The 20,738-nt window shown below is 29.0% G+C and overlaps 1 protein-coding gene across 2 annotated transcripts; it reads left to right on the plus strand.

Annotated features, from left to right (window-relative positions):
* Positions 1-3,489: 3,489 nt before the first annotated feature.
* LOC123306209 (ankyrin repeat domain-containing protein 11-like) lies at positions 3,490-20,508 on the plus strand. 2 transcript variants are annotated; one of them, XM_044888127.1, is made up of 8 exons: positions 3,490-7,921; positions 16,498-16,787; positions 16,873-17,046; positions 17,685-17,839; positions 17,899-18,037; positions 18,932-19,120; positions 19,380-19,520; positions 20,140-20,508. In XM_044888127.1, the coding sequence occupies exons 1-8, from the start codon at positions 3,718-3,720 to the stop codon at positions 20,287-20,289; spliced, it is 5,442 nt and encodes a 1,813-aa protein (XP_044744062.1). In that variant the 5' UTR covers positions 3,490-3,717; the 3' UTR covers positions 20,290-20,508. The 2 variants fall into 2 exon arrangements, with proteins under 2 accessions (XP_044744062.1, XP_044744061.1); XM_044888126.1 differs by having other exon boundaries at positions 3,490-8,002; positions 20,140-20,506.
* The last annotated feature ends 230 nt before the right edge of the window (positions 20,509-20,738 follow it).

The raw sequence follows: 20,738 nt of genomic DNA on the forward strand, positions 1-20,738 counted from the left end.
TGTTTTACAAGATGTATAGGCAAAACTATATACATTGATGTAATATCATGGAGTAAAAAAAACACAATTATTAGAAATATTCTTTAAGAGTATAGGCAATAGGTAATACATTTATGTATACAATTTTCAAAAAAATTAAATTTTTTTACGTATAAAAATATATTTTTTAAGAAATTTTTTCGTAAAATAATTCAAAGGAAATTTGCCAAAAATAGAATACTTTTTTTTTCTTGGCATTGAGATTCAATGTTTATATTTTAGTAAAATAGAAAAAAAAGACCCATTAATTTTAATTATCTAGTATAATCAAAATAAAAATTTTCATCTAAAAATAAAAGTAGCCATATGGAAATTTCATGTTTTGCGATATATTTTCCGATAAAATTTTATGTAATTGACGTATGAAAAATTATCATTAAATTATTTATCATATGTCTATGTCAATTTTGGATTTAAAAAATATACAGAGTGCTCTAATTGTAAGTTAACCTTTTTTTCGAAATTTTTTTTGCACCCAAAGAATGCTAAATATTTCGTAACTAACATTTCATACTGTGATTATCTTTTAATGTCACCCAATATAGTGGAGACCTTGAAAATTTGTGAAAATATAAATCAAAATTGGAATGAATGATTTTCCTGTAAGTAATAATTTAAACGCCTCCGCAATAAAAATTGCTTTTTGATTCACAGACGCTCATGTATTATCATACTTGTTATTTAAAATGTAGTGTCAAACTTTAAATAACATTAAATGCCCTCCATATATAGTTTTCTTCATTGATTCTGCAGCGTATGTTATTTGAAACTCTTTTGTCTGAGCTATATTTGTAACCTATGGGATCTAATATATGCGGAAAGAGCGAAAGTTGGGAAGCAGTTTTATGACCACTGCATGGGGGCCATTTATAAGATACATTACGCAAATTGAAGGAGAGCGGATTCTGTTTATTATGTTGAAATGTGACAGAGAAGAAAGTCGTTTTTAATTTGACTTTTCTTCTTAAATTTGAGATTATTTAGGAGAAAGGATCTAACAATATTTTGGTTGTTTTTGTTAGGAGGTTGCAAAAAATATAACACTGCATGGTGAAGGGGGACAAAGAGATCCAAAAAGATAAAATTTTACGTAACGTGTTTTATAAGTGTCCCATATCTGTACCACTATTTCGTGAAAAGCTTTCTAAAATGAGGTTTTAAAGGAAAATTCTAAGATCCATTTTATCTCGAACTGCTTTAATGAGTTTCTCTGGTATTGTTAACATTCAGAATATTGAAGTTCTTAACTCAAAGATCACATTCGCTATGCTATGGCACAAAGAAAAAAAATTTTTAGTTCGCGGAAGCCATGGATCTAACTGTCTGAATAAATTCACCTTCAGTATGCGAATATTCGTTGTTGATACCATTTCTGCATTTCCGAGAAACTTACAGTAAGTTACACCACCTAACCAACTTGTAATTTTAAACAGTTATAATTAGAAGAAGAACTTCCAGAACTCATTTTTAAATACAAAATCTTTCAACTTTATTCTATTTTGGTTAGGGGTTAAGTAATTCAGATTATATTTCGATACAGAAAGAAATATCTCAACTTATATTCAAAAAAATCAGTCATTATATTCTGCATAGAGGTAAAAATCGTCAAAATATATTTAATAAAAGGCAAAAAAGACCTTACGGTAAAAGGTTCAGTTGTAATTTTTTCTTAACAATGCCTTTTTTCTTTACTTTTTAATGGAATAAATAAAATTTTAAAGGAATAAATTAAAATCTATAAAAAAATGGTGGAAACGCAGTTAAACTGTATAGAATATAAACAGTTACCATATATTATACATTTATTTACGCTTCCACCAAATTTATGAAACTGACTAGTTTGAACAAGATAAAAATATTTCCATGGTTGATAGTCATTTTTCGGTTGATATTTGAGGTACCATGAAAATTTTTACAATACTTTTTACAATACTATTTTTTATAATTGAATATAAAAATACAGATCTGCCTGAAGTGTAGTGTGTTTAATCAGTGAATTTTTTTTTTTCGTAAACAATATTCTTCAGACATCTCTATTGCAGGTTTCTAATATCTTAAGTTTTAGCCTTAGAATCAGAGATTCAAATATCTATTTTTTTTTTCTTTTAAAAGTAAAATAACCAAGGAAGAATTTCGATTTTTCTCTTACAAAAAAATAAAAAACTCCTTCAATTTGAAAATTTTTTTACTACGGTGATTACTTACTCGATTACGTTAGAAAACACTTTAAACATATTCGTTTAATCGTAATTAAACGATCTTTTTAAACGAACCATACCTGCATTACAAAACTTTAAGCTAATTGTGTATCGCATAAAAACGTTCCACTATATATATATTCGATTATTTATTACTCACATTTCAATTAATTGCTATTTATTTTCGAAACTAGATATTTTATTACGAAACTCAAATTAATTGCTAACATTAAAGAAATAAGAAATATATCTAATTTAATATTTTTCTTCGTATAATTTCGTATTTCGCACATTAATTTATAATAATTATAATTAATCATATTTTTAATTTTATGTTAAAACTTGACACCGATAATAGAAAATAAATTTTTAATTATAATCTTGTCGAAATTTATTATTGTAAACGAAGATATATGATCTATCTGGATAATAAAGCTTCGAATTAATTTCAATTTTTGTTATTTTTACTTTTAATTTATCAAAAAAATTATTTCCACCCAATCCGCTGATGAAAATTTGGTGACCTTTTCTAATGGATGGATCTTTCACGTGATTAGCGTGTTGAGATTAACGTGTTTGAAAATTGAATTTTATTATGCAATGTAAATTGAGAAATTGATTGATTTGGCGATTTTCGAACGCGTTGTACGAAAGTGATATCTGAATTTTCGAATTTCAAAAGTTTTACATAAAAAATATCTAAAATGCAATCATAAATATAAAAATGGTTTGTCGCCTTGAAAACGGGAGTATCCTTCCCCCAAAGTTAGGTTAGCTTAGGTTGTATTGGCTGTCCACGAAGGACACACTTAGGCTGTAGAGCCCATTGTGATGCCATATATGTGTTTTACCACCTTTTTTTTAGCAACGACTAAACTGTCTGGCAATTACAATTTATATTGCTAAAAGAGCATGAAAAGTGATTAAAAAAATTGTTTTAATTTTAAAAACAACAATTTTCGAAGCTTTCACAGTTACCAGACGGAGGTACTTCATCCCTATCTAATTTGAGTAAGAATAACCAAAATCAAAATCCCTTGAAAAATAAATTTAACGTGACGTTTCTTTTAATAAAATATTATTAATAGTTTATACATTGTATTCAAACAAAATTATTATATACCACTTTGTACGATACGCGTACAAGACGTTTCACGTCACTTACGATAATGTTAAAAATAGCGATTGTTGTATGTTACAAAGACCGTCTAACGTAAAAAAATAAATTGATTCCGAATTTTAATATCATAATATTTGCCAAACGTTTATCACGTACAAATAAAATTATCTTAACAATAATTTTCAAATTCGACAGATCGATTAATTAAATTGTAATCGAAAGAAAACGAAATTTATTCAGTGTTTTGTGTTTAGTGTGTTTTTCTCAACAATCCTCTTAGTGCAGTGCTGCTTATATGTGTTGTGTAATAAAGTGTAGTGATTTTTCTTAGTGCAAGCGTCGGATGTACAAAAAACAAAAATGCCGCATTTTTCTGATTTATCTAGTATTAGCTCATATTATGGGGGCGCATTACCCCCTTCATATATTAACGTAAACTCTTACGCCACACATTCGTCATTAGTAACCAGTCCATCGTACCGATCTCCAATTGTACCCTCATATTTTGGGAATCGTTATAATGCTGGGACATCTGGAAATCGTGCCAGTTATAAACCCCATTTAGCGACAATCGGTGAAAGTCAAACATACATTGGTGGACGACGTCAATCTCCTCGGACAGCAATTGGTTCACCAAAATCACGATTAATTAGTCATTCATCTCCGAAATATAAAATTCCGAAACCGATTTCAATTAATACAGCAGATATTGATGTATCAAGACATCGATATCGGCGTACACCGGAGGCAGATAAACCTCCAGTAACTCCTGAAGTGGTATCAAAAAAACCTCAAGTTTCATCACCACCACCAGTAGACGGGGATGTTTTTATGCCACGAATTGATCAAGCAAATCGTAGTACAATTAAACGTGGTCGCACAGTAGTGCGTTTACATACAAAACATTTGAAGAAAGATGAAAAAGAAGATAGAGAAAAAAAATCATCAGAGCAAAAGAGTCCAACTAAAAAGGATGAAATTAAATTTGAGCCAACCATAAATATAAGTTCTTGGCGTGATAATTTTACTCCAAATGAATTAAGAAATGAAAAACGCAAAAAAAAATCTCCTGGAGAACGTTTAATTGAAAAATTTTATATACCCGATAAAAATTCGATAGATTACGTTCCACAACCTCCTCCAGTTGAAAAAGTACCAAGCTTTCATGATTTATGTCGTAGCATAAGTACAGATGAAGTTCACGAGGATATAAATTTAAACAGACGATTATCACAATTGGAGGACCAAGAGTTATCTGCACGAAAATTATCCGTTGAATTAAGACAAATTCGACGTAATTCTGCTGAAGTTTTACAAGAACATGGAAAATTATTAGATGATATGTTAAAACAAGAAAATCTCGAAACAAAACAATCTGAAGATTCTGGAACAACAAGTGTTAAACGTGTTCGAAAAAAAGTTTATACACGAAAAAAATCAAGTAATCTACAACTTGATGGCGAAAAATCAACAAAAGTGGTGAAAGTAAAGCCCAAAATTTCAGGAAGTGTGGAAATTGAAGAACCGAAAAAAAATTTGAAAATTCGGGTTGACGATGTTATCATTGAAAGTCTTCCATCACCGTTAATGTCACCTGCGAAAAAAAAAGTTTTTAAAGTCGAAATATCTAACATAAATATTGAATCATTTTCGTCACCATCATCTGGTACAGAAATTTTACCAGATGTGCCGATCAATAAGCATTCCTTGCAAACAACGGAAAATTTTCAATTCAATCATAAGACTGAAACATCAAATACTGAAAATAAAGATAAACAAAACGTTATAAAAGAAGATCCCAGTATTACGAACGTGCAAATAACAGAGCCAATAATTTCGAAAAAAGTTGAAAATAAACCAAGTAGTCCTGTTTTGAAAACTTTACCCATTTTAGAAACCAAGATGAAGGAGCAAAATATTTCAACAGGAAAAACAGATAAAATCGACCCTGTAATAATTAAAAAAGAAATAAAAAGTGATATTTCAGATGAACAAAAAATGAAAGTGAAGAACATATTTAAAACAGAGCTAGAAGTGAATATTTCAAATGATAAAGAAAAGAAAGTTGATAATTCAACAGATAAAAAAGAGAAAGTTGATATTATATCAGATAAAAAATCTGATATTTCTCTAAATACAAAAGAGAAAGAAGATATTATAGTAAATAAAAAAGAATTATCTGAAAATTCTCTAGATAAAAAAGAGAAAGTAGATATTCTAATAGATAAGAAAGAAAAAATTGATGATGTATTAGAAAAAAAAGACAAATTGGATATCGCTCCAGAAAAAAAGACAAGGATAGATATTTCAACAGACAAAAAGGAAAAAATTGATATTCATATAGATAAAAAAGAGAAAGTTGATCTTCCTATAGATAAGAAGGATAAAGTTGATCTTACGTCAATTAAAACAGACAAAGTTGATCTTTCAATAGATAAGAAAGAGAAAATTGAACTTTCTGCAGATAAGAAGGAGAAAGTTGATCTTACGTCAATTAAAACAGGCAAAGTTGATCCTTCTACAGATAAGAAAGAGAAAATTGATCTTCCTGCAGATAAGAAGGAGAAAGTTGATCTAACGTCAATTAAAACAGACAAAGTTGATCTTTCTACAGATAAGAAAGAGAAAGTTACGCCAGAGAAAAAAGAGAAAATTTTATCAAACAAAAAAGACAAGTTGGATATTTCCTCAGATAAAAAAGAGCAAATAAATATTTCTTCAACAACCGTAAAAGACAAAATCGATACTGTAACGGATAAAAAAAGTAAAATTAACATTTTGACTGATAAAAAAGTTGATAAAAAGAATTTACAAACTGATGAAAATAATAACACAAGTACGCCTACAACCACAAAAATGAAACCAAAATTACAGCGTGATCCAAGTGTTGATTTTTGGGAAACAATTGGAAATCGTGAAACAATTAAATTTGAACAGCGTAAACAAATATTACAAGAGCAAATTATCGAAAATCGTAAACAATTGTTTCCCTTAGAATATGCGGAAGAAATAAATGAAAATAAAGATACCAAATTACCAGAAAGTAATTTAATTATAAAGTCTGAAGAACATATTATTGAAACAGTTAATAAAACGAATGTAATTATTGAAGAAAATCTTAATGGAAATTTAACAAAAGAAAATATTATGCCAAGTCAAATGACTGCCATTTGTAAAGATACGATCAATGAGCAGGTGGTACCCACGCCATTATCTAAAAGTAAAACATTAAATCAAATTGATTTAGATCGTCAAAATGATGAAAAGAAAAACTTAATTAAATCTGAGCCTGCTGTTCTATCGAAGAAATCCGAAGAAATTGTAAATAAACAACTAAGTACTGAAAAAGTTGTTTCAAAAGTAACTGAAACTAAAGAATCAGTTTCAAAAAATGTTGAAACAAATTTATTAAAACCTCAAATCACTGAAAGAAAAGATTCCGAGAAAAATGTTCCTAAAACATTTACACAATCAAAGTTGATTAAAAAAACAGAAAGTTTGTCGATAATTGACGAAAATAAATCAACAGAATCCGAAGATGTGAAAATAAGTATACAATCCAAAATCATTGAAAGCAAAGATTTAGAAACAAAAGTTCCAAAAACTATTCAAAAGACCACAGAGCTAAAATTGGATGAAAGTGATAAGAACAGTTCAGATAAAGCAGTAAAAAAAATTGCTACGAAACCTAAAGTCACTGAAAATAAAGAGTTAGAGGAAAATGGTTCTAAAACGGTTCAAAAATCTACAGTTTCAAATTTGGAGGAATCCGAAAAGAAAGGTGTCGATAAAGTAGTTAAAAAAATTGTAACTAATTCTAAAGTTTCTGAAAATAAACAGCTTGAAACAAATGTTCCTAAAATTATTGAAAAGGCTAAAGTTTCTAAACTAGAGGATTCTGAAAAGAAAGGATCAGACAAAGATGTCACGAAGAACGCAGAAGTTAAAAATTCTATTTCTAAAAATATAGAACCAATTAAGAATGACAATAAATTGGACGATACGAAGACATTCGAAAAGAAAGATTCGGATAAAGCTGCAAAAAAAGTTATTCCAAAAGCTGCAGAAATTAAAGATTCCAGTCCTAAAAATATTGATCCAAAAGTGAATCAAGAAAAGTTAGCTGAAACAATACCATCAAAAATAGATGCCAGTAACGTTCCGAAAACCGGAAGTATAAAAGAAGAACTTAAACCAACAGACGAGACTCCTAAAACTGAAGAATCCAAAGAAAATATAGCCTTAGCATTGATAGCAAATCAAGCAAAGGATTCAAATTTAGTAAAATTGTTATTAGAAGCGAATAAACCAAAACCTAAATTTATACCGAAAGATTACGATACGAAGCCACTTGATCCATCTATTGTCCTATATGCTACACCTCGAGATTTACGGCGTCCATTGCCACGACGTCCGGTTTCGTATTATTATGATGACTCAGATGATTCTTCCGAAGAAACTTCAAGTGATGAAGACGATTCCGATGATGATGGTGATGACGAGGATGATGAAAGCACACGAAAAGCAACGATCTCATGTTCGGACGAAGATGACACATTACAAGGTGTTAGAATTAGTACATCATCCAATGATTCGGGCTTTCAATCATCGGTTCCATGCAGTCCAGCTGCCACTGCTGAGATTGGTTAGAATTTCATCAAACATTTTAACAATACTAATATTAATTCTTTCTTGTTTTAACACTTTTTTCTGGTAATTTCGATTCCGTTTTTAAGTCGTCCACGAATTCAGATGGCTCAAAATCATTATTTTTATTACCTTGAAATCGGTCTTCTATAATGCCACGATGATTTCAATTAAGGAAGTTCCCTCACCAGTAATAGAAAAAAATAAATTAGTAGAAAACGATCCAAATTTTTAGTATGTTGTAGTTAACGATACATATTATTAAATCAAAAAAAAATTTGGGTATCTTATCGATCAATTAAGAGAGTAATTAATTAATTAAAAATACACTAAATAACATAGCATGATATATCATGCTATATATCATTAATTACTCTCTTAATTGATCGATAAGATACCCAAATTTTTTTTTAATTTAATAATATGTTTCGTTAAGTACAACATACTAAAAATTTGGATCATTTTCTACTAATTTATTTTTTTCTATTACTGGTGAGGGATCCTCCTTAAACTTTAAATTATTGAGTCATATTTAGATTACTTTTTTAAGAGTATGTCGACCAATAAGAAATGTGGTTAAATTATGGTGTCATTTTTCTTATTGGTTGATGTTTAAACGCTTCGAGTTATAAAATTGCCCCACTATTTGATATTTTAATATTTCGTTTATTTTCGATATTTTTCCTATTTTATAATCGAAATTACCATCGTTTCTATGAACACTCTATATTGGCTAATTCCGACACCATATTAAGTTTGATTAATATCGTAATAAGTTTTTTTTTCTTTTTATTAATTTTATTAGACTAAAAACATATTTTGCTGTCTTGTTGTGTGAAATTTAACATAATTCAAAAATTTTTATTTTTAAATTTTTGTAAATTTCGTACAGGCGTATCAAAAAAATTATTTCATAATTTTTAGTTTCAATCATAAATTATATTTCACATCAAGAGATGTAATTTTAATAAAAAATTCTTTTAGAACAAAACGACTCCACTGGAGCTCAACCTGTAAATATTTTACAACTGAAATGGACACGCTTCACGAATAACAGTGTATATACAGAATGTTCGATTTACATCTAGGCATATAAATATCACGAGTATGACAGAATACATGCGTTAAGCAATGCATCTAAGTGAGAGGTATTATATACATGTGTTGAAGCTTCGATATGCGTTGAGATAGTTGTAAGACGCTTGGAATGTGGGAGTTTCTTAGTTGAATAGGTGAACTACAACAGATAAGCAAGATACAAGTTACTTTTGCAATTTCAAATAACACCTATATAATACCTCTTACTTAGATGCATTGCTTAACACATGTACTCTGTCATACTCGTGATATTTATATGCCTTTTTTTTAAATTTACAATGATAACGAAAAATCTCGAGAAAATTTTGTTAATTAACAATTGTGTAACTTGTTGAAAAAGCGTCTTTAAGTTAAATTTTCAACGGCAATAAATTCTTTAATTTGTTTAGAATACACCACAATTTTTAGACGGTTGGGCAATATTCATAAAATAATTTTTTTTTCGTCCAAAATTTCAACACCCAGAATTTAAAAAAAGACGCCCTTCTAGCTATAAGTTTATTGCGAAATTTTCATTATTTTAACGTCATGATTTGATGAATTCCTGGTGCTATAACTACAGTACCAACCCATATGCATATCGAAATACCCTGTACTGGTTCATTCTATAAAAATGTTGATTCATTGACGATTACGCTTGTCGAAAAATTCTACATTTTATTCTTACCTGTATTAATAAGCCATGAATCACATAAGTAATTTTTTTTCTATAGTCATAAGGTACACATTTCTATTTTATCTCACCTGCGACTTGCGATAAAGTAAAATGACAACAATTTTTTGGCATTGAATTGTGTTAAATGATTTTTATATGAAGAAATCATTTATATATCGTTTGTATATATGATTGTCTTTGTTTATTGTTTTTAAAAGTTACGTTTAAATGCTACGTAACATTTTTACGATGAAACGTAAAAACATTTTTTCTTTTCGTGTCTTTTGAGAAATTCTAAAAATATAACTTCTTTTTTTTAAATAGATATAGAATTAAATAGAATAATTAATGTTCTAAATTAAATAATTGAGGGAAAAGATTTTATATCTGAAAATAAAAGACAAAGCTAAAGGCTTTTTTATTCTCATTCTTTTTAAGCTTTAAAAGCTCTGATAAAATTGACTCATAATTAAAAATTTCTGAAGATTATAAACTTTACATGTAAGGGTTGTCAAGAAGTATATGTATATCATTTTTATAGTAAAACTTCTCTTTAACTATTTTTAAGTCTCATAATTACGCACAAAATAAAGTAATACACGAAACACGAACCCTCCCTTGTCTTCCCGACTAATATCAATCGAACCATGTGCCCCTTTTCGGGAGTTTTTAGGAGGAGAAAAAAAAGGGGGGGATACCTCTTCTTCCCCCTCCCAAACGGTTTACCCCGAGGAATGTATGCCATCAATATGTAATGTTTGTGCGATCATTAAGGAGTTCGTTTTGATAAGGGGTAGAAATTTTCTCATTTTTTACTAATTTTATTTCCACGCCCCATCTATCTCGAAAATGGCGCCTCTGCTATACATATGTCTTATGAGAGAAAATGCTCCACATCAACTTAGGAGCTTATTTACCACGCGGCAGAAAGTTAGGGTTCATGGATTTTTTGATGCGCCATATCCTAAAGTATAACACATCCAGACTTTGAAAGTTTTCATGTCGCTCACCATCCTGCCTGTATTATGAGGACAGTTCAAGAATAGTAACTAAACGGGAAGCACATCACTAAAGACCGTTCTGAAACTGAGAAAGAATTGAAAGTTCCTTTAAAATAGCTCTAAATGGTTCTTTCTCTCATTATAATTGAATTTCTTTCGAGTCTTATGGTAATATGAAATTGAGGCATACATTCCTTACAGCTGCGAAGACATTTTTTGGAAAATGCTTATGTCAATGTATGGAAATTTCTAAGTGTAATAAAATTCTAGATTTTGTTTCATACGAAACACTTAACTTATTTTAGTTGACACACGCTTGACCATTTGGTTTTTTTTCTAATTTTATTTTGAAATAAAAACATATTGATTGAGATGTTGATGCTAATAAATTTATAGAGTTGATTTAATTTCATAAAATATGATGATTTTTTTATTGATGTAAACAATTTATTAGAGTTATTATTAATGTTTACATTGACGTATAATATAAACAAAGAATTTGCCAAAAAAATTTGTAGCTATAAAAAAAAATTTCCGTTCAATATCTTCAATTAAGATCCCAGACAATTACACACATGATTCTGAATTGTCTCTGCCTTCAAACGACGTCATAGATACAGAAGTTCGAAAAAGTCTTGTCTGTCTAGTTTCTTAGCAAGAGTAATTTTGGTGGCCCATTAATTGCTCGAAATATCTCAAAACATGCTAACCTGATTATCAGCACACTTTCCACTATGTCCTTTTTATTGATTTGTTTTCATGGTAATATTTTTGCTAGGTAATTCATATGACAATTGGCTGCCAAAATCTATATATGCGTTGATAAGATCCAAAATAAATAACCTAAGCATTTATACAAGGTGTTCTATAATTGACTGAAGAGAGAACTCTTGACTTCCTAAATAATTTTGTAATAGTACAGTAAAAGATGTTAAAAAAAATCGGCGAATAAAAGAAAATGAAAGAAACTGCTCGCATTTTGCTAAAACCGCATGTTTCTTAGGTGTCAAATATGATTAGTGTTTCTATTTGTTAATAAATAATAAATTTTTAATTAAATGAAACACAAAAGTTTTCTTAAAAAATAATAAATAGGCAACTTGTATCACGTATAAGTTATACATGTATAACAGTTTTTCGATTTTTTTTTTTTTTTTTTTTTTTATTATTAAAATTGGCTTCAGCTAATTTGCTATACAGCCATTATCCAAATAAAGTATACAATTATATTACAATAAATAATTAAATAATAAATAGATCAGAAAAACAAAAATTTAACATTCAGGAGAAAAAAAAAGTGTAATTTAGAAATTAAAAAATAAAAGTAAATTGTTTTCTAGTATCCAAAAATAAAAAGATGAATCTCAAACAAACAAACAAACAAAAAATCATATAAATACAATATGTAAATTGCAAATAAAGAAAAAATAAATAAATTCAGTTAAAAAAAAGAGTAGGAGAAGACAGAGGAAAAAAAAAATAAATAAATAAATAAAAATACAAATATATGAAACGTACTTTCTATTTTACGAACACAAGGACACATGGAATTAGACAGGAAGTTCGTCGTCGGGACCCGTCGAGACTGTATACAAAGGAAATATCACGAAAAAACACATAGGTTGGGGGCCGCGGAAGGGTTGGCAGTAGAGGGGACTACACACAAATTTTTTTTTTTTTTTTTTTTAAATATAAAACAAAAAATAGATAAGAAGGGGGGGGTTATATTTATATTAGAAATTTGGATTTGTTGAGGAAATTGCAAATTGCAGAGAGGATTTCAAGCTTATTTAGAGATAGGAGATGGGGAATATAATACGGACCAAAAACGCCCATACGGGCTAGGGAACTTAGAAGAATATTTCTATGCTGATTAAGGAGTGGGCAGGCGAACGTTATGTGATTTATGTCACAATAATAATATCCACATCTACATCTGGTGTCTGGAACAATATGTATTCGATGTAGATGGGCAGGTAACGAATTGTGGCCTGTTCTCAAGCGACCAATCATTGTTATGTTTTTCCTGCCCACTTCCCATTTGTGGAACCATGTTTCGATTATTTGACAATCACAAACATTTTTGTATTACAAGTTGCCTGTTTATTAATTTTTAAGTCAACTTTTACATTGACCGTTTTCATTTAATTAACAATTTATTGTTTATTAACAAATAGAAACATTTGCACAACTAACTCATGCATTACTAATGATTTTTGACATCTAAGAAACACATTCCATGAGGTTTTAAGCAAAATCCGAGCGATTTATTTCATTTTTCTTTATTGTAATATCTTTAACTGTACTATAAGGACGAACGAAAAAGCTCTTTACCAAATTTCGATCTAAGGCCTAATTTTCGAGATAATTAATCAAATTTATTAACAAATTTATTCATTAGAAATAGAAGAACGTCTTTGTCATGACTGGGTCGGATTTAATATAAATTTTAAAAAGTGGGATACATAATTTGATAATTAAATGCAACGATAAAGACAACAACAACAAGACAACATTTCTGTCTTTATCGTTGCATTTAATTATGAAATTATCTATCCCACTTTTAAATTTTTACTAAACCCCACCCAGTAATTACCGTGCTATGTAAAAATTCACACAGGTTTCTAGGTTGGTTTTAATAAAAATTTTAAAAAGTGAGATCGATATATTATTAACTGATTTGGTCAATTATCTCGGAAATTAGGACTCAGATAAAAATTTGGTATACAACTTTTTCGTTCATCTTTATAAGCTTGGTCATTATAGCAGATATGTCGTTATAACTAACGTTGTTATAGTCGATACAATCATGTAATCGTTTATACAGATATTTAGAATCTATCATCTTTGTTGTTATAACCGGTAATGTTTTTATTAAATACTAAAAATGAATTTTTGCGGCCGTGGTCATTATTGAGCCTGTGGCATAAAATCAAAACTGCTTGGTTAGGATAAAAAATCATATCATAAATACTCAATATATCAAAAATGATATTTTTATGAGTTTTCAAAACACCCACGTTTTTTTATATAAATTGTATTTACAAAATGTAATGAGCACATGCTCTTGGCATTCAAATAATTAAAATTTGTAATTTATATTCTATTAAAATTGATAGCAAACAAACTTTTTTTGGCAACCATTTTATAATCGTTTTTTTTTTCTTACCTGTTATATTAAGTATTACGTCAAATGCTCAAAGGGAGCTTTCACTAAACATGGGGCTTTGTAAAATGAGATTATCAGTATCATATTAAATTATTGAAGCATAAATGCCAAAATAACTATAGAATTTAATGCCACATTAAAAATATAATAATTTGTCACTTCAATAATAATTTATGAAAAAAAAAAAAATGTTTCAATCAACACTACAAAACTTATTTTTAGTTCAAATAATTTTTTTTTATAATTCATATGCAAATCTAAAAATAATTATATTTATTTGTAGTAAAGGTGTCAGTTCATAATTAGGGAAAGTTGAAAATTACTTTTCTATATCTCATAATAACTCATCATTTCCGTGTTATAAAACAAGTTTTTTTTACTCTTTGTAAATTGATCACAGATGTGCTAAATTATATTTTTCTATCTCAAAGTAGAACACACAAATTTTTGTTTCAAAAAAAAAAATAAAAACAAAGTATTTCTGAAGAATTAAAAAAAAAAAATTTTAGGAAAAATAAAATTAGAAGAAATTAATTTTGAAATTTAAAAATATTTAGACCACGCTCTGCTTCCATAAACAAAGTTATGCCAAAGATAAAACAAAAATGTAATGTGAATTGCCTATACTAGTTTATTTTTTCAATGAATGATATTTTAATCAATTTTCTTTATAGAATGTGATATAAATTGCCATAAAAAATGTGAAAAATTAACAGCAAATTTATGTGGTGTTAACCAAAAATTAATAGTCGAAGCATTATCCTCTGTTCGTAAAGGTAAGATTCAAAAATATTTTAAATTACTCCGAAAATAAAGCGATATACGTCATATACAAGAAAATTTATTAATCAGGAAGTTTAATTTTGGAATACTTATGTTTCATAAGTTGTTTTTTTACAGACAAGCAAATACATCCATTTATTTCGAACGGACAATGAACTTTGCTGACCTATCGTATATAGATGCTAAAACTTATATTTGAACTTTATTTTAAAAACATAATTTTTATGTAAATCTGTCAACTGAACATAACTATTATACAATTCTTACATAATTAATTTGTTTGTAAATATTTTGGCAAATATTTACTTTTTGATAATTTTGAAAGTGGGTTTCAAACGATTTATTTGAAATATCTTTTCATTTTTCAGTGAAATATCTTTTTTGAAATTAACGCTTTAAATACATTTTCGATCTTTTGATCTATATAACATTATATTAAATAAAGCCTACACAGTAATTACTTTGAAATAAATGTTTCTATTATTTAAATTATATTCGAATTAAGATATTAACATTAAAAAACAAAATATAAAATTTATTTATTGAGAAAATATCGGAAATGTTTAATCAATTTTTTTCTGTTTTAACATTTTTTGTTTATATTTATAATATTACTAATTAGTCGTAAATATCTCAGCAAGGACTTTTTTAGTTTGTTCTTTCTTGAAACCTGGCTCACACAGTCTAGAATGATTTCCAAAATTTATGAGGAAAATTATAGAGCGAGGTCTGACCCGAAATTAGTAAAAAGAATTCGAAATTGGCTAAAAAAATTCCACTTAGATGGGATAAAATTTGGCTATCGAAAATATCAATATTTTGATGCCATAAAAAACCAAAAAAATTAATTTTGTTATATCACAATCAAATTATATCCAATTTTGATAAACCAAATATGTAGGTAATCGTACTAAACTTGGCTCATACTTTTCAAAACTGAGATTAAAGACCTATCTTAGGTTTAAAAATGTAAGGTCTTGATCTTGATACTTAACACAAAGATAAATGTTAGCGAAAAACTAACATCAAAGATAAAAATAAATAAATTTTGCTCTATCACATTTACTGCATAAGCCAAGTCTTAAGAACCAAAGAAAATATTCAAAAAAGTTACTATTAGCTATAATTATAGCTTTTCCCTTGGAATAAGTTTAACTTTCAAGAGCGATGGGTTTATGAAACTTTCTCTCTCCATTGTCTTTGCCTTTTAACATAGATTTTTCAATTGACAAGTTTTATTTGTAAGCCTGAATTCTGAAATATTTTGGTATCAAAAAGTTGTCTGCCATTTATTCAAAATGGTACATCTTGAAAAAGTATAAAATAACGCCCTTCAATTTTACTCCTTGACAATACTTTATTTCTGAGACCAAAACGCACGTTTATATTGTGTAGTACCAGAAGTCAAGTTCTATGGGATTGTAATACTAAGCAAGACTCCATTTTGCGATAGAAAAAATAACTATACGTGTTAGATCGCATAGATATATAATATTTAACGGAAATGTTGTTTACAATGAAAAAATCAGCTGAGTCAAACAGATATGGTTTACATTTTTTTACTCGTAGCGTTGACATCTTAGCGCCAAAACCCCCTAAGTTGTTCATAAGGGCTCTTAAGTATTCATCAATCGTATTATCAAAATTTTTTTTGCAACTAGTCATTCAAATTTAAATACCCAAGTTATTTCTATGATACCGCTTACTATCCTTTCTGAAAGTTAACTATTCCAAGACTAGCTCCAGAATCAACGATTTCTAAAATATTTTTTATTATTTTCAAATAGTATCTTCATCACAATCAGACCATAAAGACTCGACATCGTCATCGTCGTTAATACCCGCACATAATCCAGCATTTGCATTAGATTCACCAAGTGAATCAACATCGGATTTGGCCTCAAGCTGCACGACACCATATTCAGAATCGTCGGTATTAGAATCATCATGTACATATACGTCGTATCAACGTTCTGGACGAGTTACACCACCGGCCACAACAATACCACGATTTCGAAAATACACAATTGATGATTTTCATTTTTTGAAATTATTGGGTAAAGGTAGTTTTGGAAAGGTTTGTAAACGTTTTTAAATTTTTTTTATAAAAATTACAAGTTTTCCTGAATTTTTACATAACAAATCTTGTACTTTTTTTTCAGGTGTTATTAGCAGAATTAAAAGATACGGAATATTATTATGCCGTTAAATGTCTAAAAAAAGATGTGGTCCTTGAAGATGATGACGTAGAATGTACTTTAATTGAGCGTAAAGTTTTAGCACTAGGCACAAAGCATCCATATTTATGCCATTTATTTTGCACTTTCCAAACAGATGTAAGTACTTAAAAATTTCAATTTAAAAATAAGCCTTCAAAATTAATTTGAGTTCAAGTGAGAAACTTTATTTAAAAAAATTGAAGTTTCCTTTCAAGGCTTATTTTCTGGCCGTAGCCAGAAAAAATTGAGCCACCTGGTCAGAGTTGTATGCCTAGGTGTCACTGCAATTCGGGCTAAAGGGAATGAAGATCCAGACTCGTTGACACAAGAAAGGTAGTAATAAACGCCTTTCTCACCTGAGCCTGCAATTCCCATAGCAAGATGCTCCGTAATTTACCGAATTAAGAAATAGTTACAACAGGTCCAACTTGAAAAATTTTCAAGGCATCAGGCTTAAAATGTTTGAGTCCGAAACCTTAGATCCATCAATCCAGGGAAAAATCTCGGCCAAGAAGCTGTGTGTTTTCTGCATGGCGTCTGGCCTCAACACAATCCTATAGCTTCATTTGCTTAAAGTAGCATCTCTTATCAGAAGACTTCTCGTCTTCTATTTTCATAGAGGGTACAGAGAACCCTTTGATCTAGATGCTAGGGACCCATTTGTGTACTCTCTAATGTATTATTATTTTTGATCTCATTTTATTGATTTGACATTGCTCTTTTTGGTCGATTTCAATTGTCGTTTTTTATTACAGTCACATTTATTCTTTGTAATGGAATATTTAAATGGTGGAGATTTAATGTTTCACATTCAACAATCAGGACGGTTTCCAGAATCACGTGCTCGATTTTATGCGGCTGAAATTATATCCGGTTTGAAATTTTTACATAAAAAAGGCATTGTCTATAGGTAAGAATAGTGTAAACGTAAATCGGAAAAGTTTTTAAAGAAAGTTACTTTTTGTGTAGGGATTTGAAATTAGATAATATTTTATTGGATTTTGATGGACACGTACGGATTGCTGATTTTGGAATGTGTAAATTACAAATTTATTTGGATAAGACAGCAGATACTTTTTGTGGAACACCAGATTATATGGCACCAGAGGTATCTATTCGTTCAGTTTCAATTCTGAAATATACTTTCAAACCAATCAATATATTTTCAGCTTCTTTCTTTCCCCCAAAATCATTCATTATTTTACATTTTACCACCTGTGAGAACTTCCTTCATTTGCTAATTTATCTCCAATGCTGCTAAATATACCCTTCATCGTCTCCACAAAAATACGTTTAATATTTCAAATCTATTCTAACTGGATAATTTCTTTAAGATTTTCTTAACTTCCTCATACAAGATATGACATCTAAAGCTACAAAAAAGGAGTGGGGCAGCAACCTCTTTATGGCTTTTGGCTTTTCCTCACCAAATATATTATAATTTAGCGTAAATTTTTGCCTCAGTAAGTGCTCTTTGATCTTCTTCCCTGTCTTACGGACTCCAAAACGAGCAAAGCGACCAGTTTCCTCTTCAGGTTTATAAAGGGTTTTGCCAACTCATCAAAATTTTCTTGTCTTGAGCAGGAAATTCATCCCGTTATAAGAGTTTTAACTACAATTTTTGCCTCCCCAGGTGCTCTTGGATTTTCTTTCCTGCCTTATGTATTCCAATAACGAGCAAAACGATAAGTTTCTTCTTCAGTTTATGAAGGGTTTTGTCAATTTATCAAAATTTTTTTACTCTTATAATTGAGTAGGAAATTGATCTCCTATTACAGTAGTAAAGGTGATATTTTTACCTAAGCTCTCGATTTAAAGACACTCAGGTCAAATAGATGTTGAAAATTTTCCTAAAACAAGATTTTATAAAATTTGAAGTTTTGTTGATTGTTTTTCATGTTTGAGACATAGTACTCCATTTTCTAGTCCCGAACAAATTATCATTGCTTTTCCTCTTCGCCAACAGTAGAAAATTCTTGTAATTTCTTCGACTTTTTTGTAGATTATAAAAGGTTTACACTATAATCAATGCGTGGATTGGTGGTCATTTGGTGTTTTACTCTATGAAATGTTAATTGGTCAATCACCATTTAGTGGATGCGATGAAGATGAATTATTTTGGTCAATTTGTAATGAACGACCAGTATTTCCACGATTTCTTACTGTTGAAGCCACAAATATATTAAGTATGGTAAGTATTTGCAACAATCATTTGTAATCTTTGTAGTATTCCGTATACAAAAACGATTACATATTTGTAATGAAAGTTGCCTATCATAAAATAAATATGCAGGAATTCAAAAACGTCTAATGGGGTAGAGTACAGAGTAAAGTACTCTCCATACAACTGAGGTACAATACGAAACACTAAGTGGACAAGTAGAACCTATGATTATCTAATTTTTTAATACCCAATTAATTTCATTTTGTTTTCGTTTCTTTTTTAATAGTTATTAGAAAAAGATTCAACAAAACGTTTGGGCAGCCCCGAATGTTTGGCTGGAGATATTATGGACCATGAATTCTTCAAACAAATTAATTGGTTAAAATTAGAACAACGTCAATTGGATCCACCATTTAAACCAAAAGTTGTAAGTACTTCCCGCCAAATTCCTTGATTCCTTGACTAAAATCTTTGTTAAAAGCGGCCATAGACCGCTGTATAAACCATATCTTCATTTCTTTTCATGGTATAAGCAGTGGCGCATTAGCCACGTAGCAAGAGTAGCAAATCTACAGGACCCGCATACTCTTCACCGTCTGATAGTTATAAAGAAAAATTAGATCGATTTTTATTTGGACATTTTGGCCAAAGGAAGACCTCATGATAGACTTACGAAAACTAATAAAAAATGAAACATACACCCGTTGTTAGAATTTGCTAAAGGCTCATCGCTGGCTTAATCCAGTATTGGGTATAAGTTATTAATCAATAAAGAATAGATAAAAATTCATTTTTATAAAAAGACCTGATGTATAGTTTTTATGTAATTTTATTTAAAAAATTGTTTATTCATCGTGAAGATCATGGAAAGTTTCGCTAGAACGTACACTTTTTATCAAATTACCCACAACTTCTTTGAATAAAAATTTTGAAAACTTTAAATAAAACCAAAGAGCGTTCGTAAGACTTAAAATTTCGAATAATTCACTTATTTATTAACATGTGAATATTTTAATAGTTATTGTTTTTTTTTTTTTTTTTAATAGCAACATCCATTGGACACTCAATATTTTGACAAAGCGTTCACACAAGAGCGAGCAAAATTAACACCTGTTTGTCAAGATATATTGCGATCTATGGATCAAGTACAATTTCAAGGATTTAGTTACACAAATCCAAATGCAACTGATCATTAAAACAAAAACAATTTTTGTTTTTAAATATTGTTTCAAATTGATTTATTGAAACAATATTATGGAGACTAAAAATTGAATCGAATTGAACGATTCTACTAACTAAAATCACATCGTTTATAAAAACAGAAAGTATTTTGAATATGATAAAATCGAAAATTATAAAACGTCAGTGATTTTATTCTGATCATAGATGTTTATATTAAACCCTAGATCACTAAAAGAAAATTTGAAATCGTAAACGATTTAAGATTAGCATCTTATCTATGTAAAAAAATGTTTAGATCTTTTTGTAACTATTTGTTAATAAATGGAAAACATTTGATTAAAACAATGATTTATTGTTGATCAAAAAATCATTTTAATCTATAAATTAACGTGAAAATGTATTATTTTTATAAGTGTAGACATTTAATTGGTACCTAAACAAAAATTATAACTCAAATTGTATA

This window comes from Chrysoperla carnea, chromosome 1 (genome assembly GCF_905475395.1).
Source record: "Chrysoperla carnea chromosome 1, inChrCarn1.1, whole genome shotgun sequence".
NCBI lineage: Eukaryota > Metazoa > Arthropoda > Insecta > Neuroptera > Chrysopidae > Chrysoperla > Chrysoperla carnea.

Coding starts and splice junctions, on each gene's coding strand:
- LOC123306209 (XM_044888126.1), top strand. CDS start 3,718: ATGCCGCATTTTTCTGATTTATCTAGTATTAGCTCATATTATGGGGGC. Junction 8,003..16,497: donor AGCTGCCACTGCTGAGATTG/GTTAGAATTTCA, acceptor ATTTTCAAATAG/TATCTTCATCACAATCAGAC. Junction 18,038..18,931: donor CAGATTATATGGCACCAGAG/GTATCTATTCGT, acceptor ACTTTTTTGTAG/ATTATAAAAGGTTTACACTA.